Raw genomic sequence first — 8,625 nt, forward strand, 5'->3', positions numbered from 1 at the left:
GGCAGCACGTCCCCAGCCAGGGCTGGCTGAGAGCAGGACAGAGCAAAGCAGCTGCAAGGAGGGGGCTGCGCTCTCCTCTCCAACCCACCCCTTCGGCAGCCTTGTGCCCCGAGGTGTGCCCTTGCCCCTTTTGGGGGCTTCAGGAGCCCAAACCCATCGCCCTTTCCTATGAACAAGCACACAAATAAATAAATAAAGCTCTGAGACCTGCAGTTTAGCTGTAAAGGTAAAAAGCAGAGATGCTGAGGGCTGCAGGGCTGAGCCTGTCCCTGCTCCCGGCCATCGGGCACCGCGCGGCAATTCCCGGGGGGGCCCCTTTGCACCAGGGCGCTGCGGTGCCAGCGAGGCACAAAGGCACGGATCCGGTGCGTAACGGAGGCAAGCAGGAGGTGCTGCAGTGGCTGGAAGCAGCGAGGCAACTTCTGGAGCTGCTGCCTGGTGCCCACCGCCCTCCCGTGACCACGGTGTCCCCTGGTGTCCTTGTCCCCGGCGTCACCCAACCCTGTAAATCGAGCCCAGCTGATTTATTTTTATAGATATATATATTTTTATATTTTTCAGCTCATGAAATCCAGGCGCAGCTTCCCAAAAAGCTCATTTCCCAGCAGCATGCTTGGTTCTTGCACGGGGCCCTTTTTTTTTTTTTTTCTTTTCTTTTTTTTTTTATTGTCTGCTTGCATTTTTAAGCCCTTCCCGAAGTCGGAAGCCGCGTGCCTGGGCAGGCTGCAGCGCCACGGCTGCCAGGCACCCAAGCCAGGGCGCAGAGCCCGCGGGCTGTACGACACCACGAGCCAGTGAGTGCTTTGCATTTTTTAACCCGTGCGCCCAGGTGCTGGCGCTCCCCAGGGCCCAGGAACATGTCCCTGCCCCGCTGGTGCTCAGCCTGGCTTCGAGCAGCCGGGGAGCCAGGCTGCTTCCAGCACCAACCAGAGAAGTGTCGGGGCTGGGAACGCTTTGGGAAAACGTCTGGGTTTTCTTTGGAAGGAAAACGTTGTCTGGGTTTTCTAAACAGAAGGGCTTTTGATTTAAAAGGGTCAAAACCCACCCGTGCGGGTCTCTTTATTTCAAACCCGCCGCGGATGGAGCACGGTCCCAGCGCCTCCCCAGCCCCGGGCACAGGCTGCGTCCTCCTGGCCCCGGGGTTTCTGTGAAATTCACTCAGTGCTCCTCCGAGCCCGGAGCTCTTCTCCGAGCGGGACAGCCCCATAAATCTCCTCTTAGGGAAAAATGATGCCAACGACCCTCGGGAAGACATATGCTCCTTGTTAGACGCGGAGATAAACATGGAAGCAGAAGGGGGGGAAACAAACACTTCCCAAGAAACGGACAGATTGTACCAAGTGGCATGTTCCTGGTTTTGAGCTCAGAACGGGGAGAAAAAAGAAAAAAAAAAGAAAAAAAAAGCCTAGCAATTTCCCTATTACTGCAAAAATATCCCCTCAGAGGCAACTGTCGGTTGAGAAGCCCGAAGCCCCAGATGGGTATTTAAGGCTCCATTAGCTGCCAGGAAAACGAGCTCCAGAACCTGCCAAAAACCTTTCCTGAGCTGCGATAGCAACCACCAGAGAGGAGTGGGAGGCTGGCAGGAGCCCTGGGGCAGCCACCCCGCGGGAGGGCTTCTGCTCGTAAAGCGCACGCCGCAGCCTCCCCGGGCTGCTTACACCAACCAGGCCAGGATTTGGCCCTGGCCACCGTTTTAATCTGCTTTTTGGGGGCTTTTTTGGGGGGCTGAGCGTGGCGGGGTCGCATCCAGCCCTCGGCAGCCTGGGGAGCTGCTGGGACAGCTCCCGACATCGTCCGTGTCCGTGGGCATTGATGCTCAGCAGGATCAGCCCCATGGGGGGCTGCAGAGGTCCTAGGACAGGCATTTTCCTGTCCCACAAGCACACAAAAATCCTCTTTCCCTCCATCACACCCCTCACGCTCAGCCACGGGACCGCGGAGGTGACGGCACACGGCAGGAGCCTCTCGGGCCGTGCGAGCAGCCCGAGGAACGGGAACCTCGCGTCGGAAGCCAAGGTGCTGTCACAAACCACATCTCACCCCCCGCTGGAGTTCGCCTTCGATGGCGTTTCCTTTGCGAAGTTCCTGTTACCAAAGGGAGTTTTCAAAAGCAACGGCGAAAACGTGAGCGTGGCAGCGAGCGGCGTGCCCACGCCGGAGCTGAGCAACGGCGCCGCATCTCGACGGGTTTTGGGGGGGGGGGACACGAGTGGGGACAGGCTCCAGCTGGGGCAGGGATGAAGGAAAGGGTGAACCCGTGTCCTGCCTGAGCTGGATCCGTGCTCGGTGGCCAAAGGAAGGGGCAAAGTGTGGAGAGGGTTGGGGTCATGCCAGGGGAAATGCAACGCAGCGGCGAGGCTTCTTGTGCCATCCTGCGCGCCCGCGGCACCGCCACAAGGAAGTTTTTCTGGGGCTGCTGCTTGGGCTGGGTGAGCCCCCTGGGGCAGGCTGAGTGCTGGGGGCTTCCTCCATCCCCCCTGGGCTCCCACCCAGCTGGGGGGTCCCCAGGGCGAGCAGCATTGGGGCAGGAAAGGGGGGGCTCCCCCTGCGCCCCCCGCGCACCCCTTGGCCACCCGCGCACCCCAAGCGGGGTGCTGGCAGCCCTGGAGCGCGGGGGGGCTCCCAAAGCATCCCCGCAGCTCGGCGGCACCGGGGGGCTCCCGAAGCATCCTCGGGGGCTCCCGGAGCATCCCCGGGGCTGGGGCCCGGCCCCGGGGCGGGGCGGCCCGGGAGGGGGGGCGGCGCCGCGGGGCCGGGGCGGGGGGCGGGCGGCGGAGGCGCATTCGGGCGGCGGCGATGAACGGGACGGGCCGGGAGCCGTGCGAGCGCGGCGAGGCGCTGGTGGCCGGTGCCCGGCCTCTGGTCAGCGCCCTGATGTTCTCCGCGGGGCTCCTGGGCAACCTCCTGGCCCTGGGGCTGCTGCTGCGCTGCCGCCGGCCACCCCGCGCCCGGCCACCGTCCCTCTTCCACGTCCTGGTGCTGGCCTTGGTGGTCACCGACCTGCTGGGCACCTGCTCGGTCAGCCCCTTGGTGCTGGCCTCCTACCACCGCAACCTCACCCTGACCGCCCTGGCGCGGGGAGGCCACCTCTGCCTCTATTTCGGCTTCTCCATGAGCTTCTTCGGCCTCGCCACCATGCTCATCCTCTTCGCCATGGCGCTGGAGCGCTGCCTGGCGCTGGGGCGGCCCTATTTCTACGAGCGCTTCCTCAGCCCCCGCACGGGTTTGGTGGCCCTGCCAGCCATCTACACCTTCTCTGCTGCCTTCTGCTCGCTGCCTCTGGTGGGTTTCGGGCGCTATGTGCAGTATTGCCCCGGCACCTGGTGCTTCATCCAGATGTACCTGGACGACGGCCGGCACGCTGCGGAGGAGGCGGGGATGCACGTCACCTTCTCGCTGCTCTACGCCACCCTGCTGCTGCTCCTCATCCTCTCGGTGCTGCTCTGCAACCTCAGCGTCATCAGCAACCTGGCCCGCATGCACCGCCGGGGGCAGAAGACCCGGCGGATGGCCGCGCCGGAGCAGCCCCGGGCGGCGGGGGGCGGCGGGCGGTGCATGTTCTCCATGGCCGAGGAGATCGACCACCTCCTGCTCCTCGCCATCATGACCATCACCTTCGTCATCTGCTCCCTGCCCTTCACGGTGAGTGCCACCACCTCTCCCCGGGGGTGAGCCCCCTCCCCAGCATCCCGCCTTCTCTCTCTCCTGTTTTAAGGCTCCCCTCTTGCTCCAATGCCCCAAAATCCAAGCTCCTTCCCAAAGCTCGGGACACCTTGGGTCTGGCACAAACCACGGGCGATTCACAATGCTCACGGGGAGCCAGGGATTCTCCCACACCTTCCCCTCCCGCAGAGGCTTCGAGGCCAGGCAGGGTGGCACCACACATCCCGGGCACGCCGGGGTCCCCCGGGGTTGCCATCACCAAGGGCCACGTGCGCTCACCACGGAGGCGCAAGCAGTGGCAGGGCGAGGAGCGAGGCACAGAAAGGTGGGGATGGGGAGGGAGAAAACCCCTGCTGGGCTGGGCTGGGAGGCAAGCAGCGCGTAGCAGGGCCGTGCTCTCCTCACCTGGGGGCTGCTGGTCACCCCGCCGGGCTGCGTCTCACCGCCGGCAGCTCTCCATCACCTCCAGCCACAGCTCGGGAGGCTCGGAGCCGCGTGAGCGAGCCCTGCCGCGGTGGGAGGCTCCTTCGCCGTCGTTTAGTTCCCATTAGAAGCGAGCCCCGCTAAGGTCGGGCGTGCTGCCAGCACTAATTTTGTGCTCGTGGACTTAAATGGACGCTACCTTCCCTTTCGCACTCACAGAAGGAAGAGTCCCGAGGGAAGAGAAAACGACCGCAGGCTGTAGCCAAGCCAGGCTGTCTGGGTTGTAAGAGGGAGAAAAGACAAAGCGGCGATGGCCGGGAGCTCGCAAGCATCCCGGGAACCAGACTCAACATCCTGAGAGCTCCCGTCAATGGGCCCGCGCGCGCCGGGCGGCTCTCCCCGCAGCCTGGAGGAGCCCGGCTCTGGATGCCGGGACCCCTTGGCCGGGTCTGCTTAGGACAAGCGGGGTGGGAAAGTGCCGCTGATGGGGATCCCATGGGCCCGGTGGTGGCAGCTCTTAACCTTGTCCCTTTTCCTTTCCCATCGCTTGGCTCCCACGTGGGTTTGCGTTTGGGCAGCGCTTTGGCATCGTCTCCCACGCCGAACGCTGCCTCCTGGGCGTGACACTTTCTCCTCTGGCCCACAGCACCCACCCTCCGAGGAGGAGCACACGAACCATGACACTCCCAGCCCACAAAATCACAAACCCTTCCCCAAAAAAATGCCCCGAGCCCGGGGCAGGCTGGCAAGCTCCGCCATCCCCCAGCGGTACCCGGCGCACCCCGGGCGCAGCGGGGACACCGCGCTCCCCGTGCCCCCAGCTCCCCATCCGAGCATCCCCGCGGCGTGGGAGCGAGGGGGTGGCGATGGGGTGAGTAAGGAGAGCTGAGTCACCCTGCCAGGAAGCCCCGTAAGCCGCTATGAGTCGGCACACGCCAGGAAGCACCGCACCGGGGCTGCCCAGCACCCCGCACCCGCTGCGTCCCCATCCCGTGCGGCCGCTCGCCGCCTCCTTCACCAGCCTCCAGCTTAATTGCATTTGGGCTCAGCCAAGCCTCGCTGCGTGCAGGCAGAGCGCAGAGCTGGCTTTCATTTGCAGGAAATTCATTTAACCTGGTGGAACAGAAAGCAGCCCGCATTTCCCCAGCTGTTGCTCTGAAAACCGCGCTCACCTGCCGGGCTCCCGGCCCCTGGGGGAGCAGCCCCGGCATCATTTTTCCCCCCCCCCGTTGCTCTCTTGCAGGTCTGCGCCTACATGAACAAGTTCAACAAGGGCCAGAACTACGACTGGGACCTCCTGGCGCTCAGGTTCCTCTCCATCAACCCCATCCTCGACCCTTGGGTCTTCGCCATCCTGCGCCCGCCGGTGCTGCGGGTCCTGCGCTCGGTGCTGTGCTGCCAGCTGTCCCCCGCCGGCCAGGACCTGCACACCCCGTCCCCCGCAAAGACCAAACTGGAGACGAGGCTGGACCCCAGCGGGCAGTAAATCCGCCAGGAAACCTTGCTGGCTGGGGTGCCGTGCAGCCCTGGCGGGTGTTACCGAGGTTTTATGGCCCCTAAAAGACGTCCCTGCTGTCGGGGCTGTGCCTGGTGCCGCCGCGTGTCTCCGGGGAGCCGCACGAAGCCGGTGTGGTGTCCCACAGGGCAGAAAGTGGGATGGGACCGGGGCACCTGGATGGCACGGCCTCCATCAGATGGGGCCACCCCTGCCCTGCGATGGATGCGTGCCGCATTCGGACACGTCGTGTAGGGGCTGAGCTACGGGGTGACTTGCTGGGACACCGCAGCCGCTGCGCGCATGAATGCTGCTGGTTAAAGGGGCCGTTTGTGGGGCTTCGAGCATCTCCAGACATCTCCTGCCCTTCCTCCCGCATCCCCCGTGCTGGGATTGCTGGGGAAACGGGGCACAACCCGTGTGCCTTTCGCCACTTTCCTCCCAAGCCGTGTCCCCGGGGGCTGCTCGTGGAGGCGCAGCCCTGGCCGCAGGGACCTGGATCACCGGGGACCAGGCAGGAGAGGAGGCAGCTGCTATGCAGGGGAGGAAAAAGCATTCGCCCCTCTTTTTTTTTTCCCCTTTGGCAGCCTGCTTGCCCAAGGAAAAGCACTTTATGGGGTGTAGCTCTGTGTGTCCGTGTCTGTTCGTCCCCCCTGCTCCCGGCAGTTTCGGGCTCCGGGCGGTGCCAGCCCCGCGTGTCTGAGGGGCGCAGGGCAGAAAGCAGCCGAGCTTTGGCCTTTCCGTGTGCTGCCACGGCACGGGGAACCACAGGGCTCCCCGTTTTTGCTCCGTTTTGCAAGGGGCTTTCTTTATCCCACGGGAACACAGAGCCTGGTGGCGAGCAGCTTTGATCACAGCGTCTCACCCACGGTGATGCCACCGATGGGTTTGGGGTTGGTGTGAAGGAGGGGGGCTCATCCTCGTGGTTCCCACCAGGGCAAGGAGCACCAAACCCCTCTGCCTTCCCCAAAAGGGGACCTGCCCGGGGGCACTGCCACCCTCTGAGCTGGGTTTGTCCTGGTGCTCGTCCCGCTGGGGAGCTGCAGCATCAAAAGTGGTGTCAAAAAAGCCCAAACGGGCAAAGATTCGGAGCTTTTTTCCGTGTCGGCCATGCGAAACCCCTTCTTGTAATAAATGTCGTTCCGAGGAGCCAGCTGCGTGGTGGTGGTGACTTTGTGCCCCTTGGTACGGGGGAAAAGAGGGGCTGAGAGGGGAGACCGTGCCCACAGCCCTACAAAACAGGAGAATAACTCAATGTGGGGGGACATCACCCGGACACCTGGGTCCCGAAGCCGGGCAGAGGCTGACAAAGCCCCTACCTGTTATCAAAACACCAAAAAAAAAAAAAAAAAACCCACACACAAATAAAAAATAAAAATAAAAACCCAACCCCAACGGCTAAAAAAAGGGCAGGATCTATGTCACGGCTGTCAGCCTGCCAATATCCACAGGAAGTTTACTGGCCTCCGAAATGCGTGTGGGCAGATGTCAGGCCTGGGATGCTATTGCTCAAGGCCCGCAGATGGGTTGCTGGCAGCTCCTGCAGCTGGGGGGGGGCTTTTTTTTTTGGGGGGGGAGCGGTGAGCACGGGCTGCTCGCCCCCCAGCCGCCAGCTTTTTGCGCCCTGCCCCGTTGCTCGTGCAATTAATTAATTAAAGCCCTGGCTTTCCAGGTTCACGAGGTTTCTCCCCGCTGCCCACCCGTGTTGCCCCCTCCCCATTTTTTTTGGGCAGGGACAGGGGGCTCGATGTCCCATGGGGGGGCTTGAGGAGCATCCTAAATCCCTTTGGGGACAGCCACGAGTCCTCGCGCTCGTTTGGGGCCGGTCGCGACACCGGTGCTGAGGCTGGAATTTCGGGTTGCTTAATCCTAAAGCAGCAGGAAAAGCTGCCGGGCATGCGAAGGGTGGAAAAACCCCAAACTTTGCAGGGGAAGGGCTGCATCCCCTTGAGGTAGCGGGGAGGGGACGTGACCACAGGTTCCCAGGGTCACCCATGGGGACAGACGGGATGGGATGGGACGGGACGGTCCCGTGCTCGCCGCAGGCTGGGCTCTGCCAGCCACCAGCCCGGCTGCTGACCGCTAATTGCCGCCTGCTCGTTTTTTGGGAGTTTTGTGGCTTCCCCAGCAGGAAGCACGGGGCCGGGAGGTGCCTTCCAGCTCCATCCCCTGGCACCAGCCCGGCAGCGAGCAGCGGCGCCTCTCCGCTGGTGCCCCGGTGTCCCCGGGCGCTGGGCGCACTGGGTTACCCCCAGAAAAAGCTGCCAGGTCCCCCATCAATCAAAAAACCACCCAAATTAGCGCTCTGCAGGGCCCAGGAGAGCCCCAAATAAGAGCGTCCTGAGCCGCTTTCATCAGCGTCATGAAGGAGCCATGAAATTAATTGGCCTCTCGTCATCTCAGCCGGCATCTGCTGCCCTCCAACGCAACGTGCCTGAGTGGCACCTCGCTGCCTGTGCCCTTCCCTTCATCATTTCTTGTTTCCTGCCTCGTCCCCAAGGAGAGCGGGGGGCCCTGCGCCTCGCCACGATTTGGGGACACTGTTTTTTTTTTTTTTTTTTCCGGCAGCAGGGAAGACGGGAGGGGAGTTTCCCTCTGGCTCGCTCCTTTTCCCTTGGCTTCCGACTTGTTTTGGAATATTTCCTCCGGAGAGCTGCGGGGCCGGGTGATCCAAGGGCTGGCAGCGAGCGAGCCTTCTGATTTTTGGCTGTTTTGGGTCCTTCCCAGGGCTCCAGCGGCTCCTCCAGAGCCCCACGTCCCTCTCCGGGGGCTTGGCAGAAGGGGACAAGGCTCCAGGGTGGGAACGTGGCAGGGGCGGCGAGCCCAGCTGGCCGGAGCTGCTCTCAGCTCTCTGCGTCCCCGTGCGTTCACAAGGAACGCTTCCAGCCCCTCTGGATCCCATTTTCCTGGTTTTTTCGAGTCTCTTTTTGGCACCAGAGACCTCCAGCATCCCCAAGGGCAGGGCTCAGGCTGCATTTTATCGCCCCGGAGCCTGTTGGGGTACCCCAAGCATCACAGCCTCACAGCCAGAGCTTGGATCA

At 63.0% G+C, this 8,625-nt stretch overlaps 1 protein-coding gene across 2 annotated transcripts; it reads left to right on the plus strand.

The window, feature by feature from the left end:
* The first annotated feature begins 2,143 nt into the window (after window positions 1-2,143).
* On the plus strand, window positions 2,144-6,733 carry PTGER2 (prostaglandin E receptor 2). Of its 2 annotated transcripts, XM_027458896.3 has the most exons (3): window positions 2,144-3,645; window positions 4,309-4,536; window positions 5,333-6,733. In XM_027458896.3, exons 1-3 carry the CDS (start codon window positions 2,800-2,802, stop codon window positions 5,573-5,575), a joined length of 1,317 nt encoding a protein of 438 aa, XP_027314697.3. In that variant the 5' UTR covers window positions 2,144-2,799; the 3' UTR covers window positions 5,576-6,733. The 2 variants fall into 2 exon arrangements, with proteins under 2 accessions (XP_027314697.3, XP_071894185.1); XM_072038084.1 differs by lacking the exon at window positions 4,309-4,536 and having other exon boundaries at window positions 2,167-3,645.
* The last annotated feature ends 1,892 nt before the right edge of the window (window positions 6,734-8,625 follow it).

This window comes from Anas platyrhynchos, chromosome 5 (assembly GCF_047663525.1).
Source record: "Anas platyrhynchos isolate ZD024472 breed Pekin duck chromosome 5, IASCAAS_PekinDuck_T2T, whole genome shotgun sequence".
In the NCBI taxonomy this organism is placed as follows: domain Eukaryota; kingdom Metazoa; phylum Chordata; class Aves; order Anseriformes; family Anatidae; genus Anas; species Anas platyrhynchos.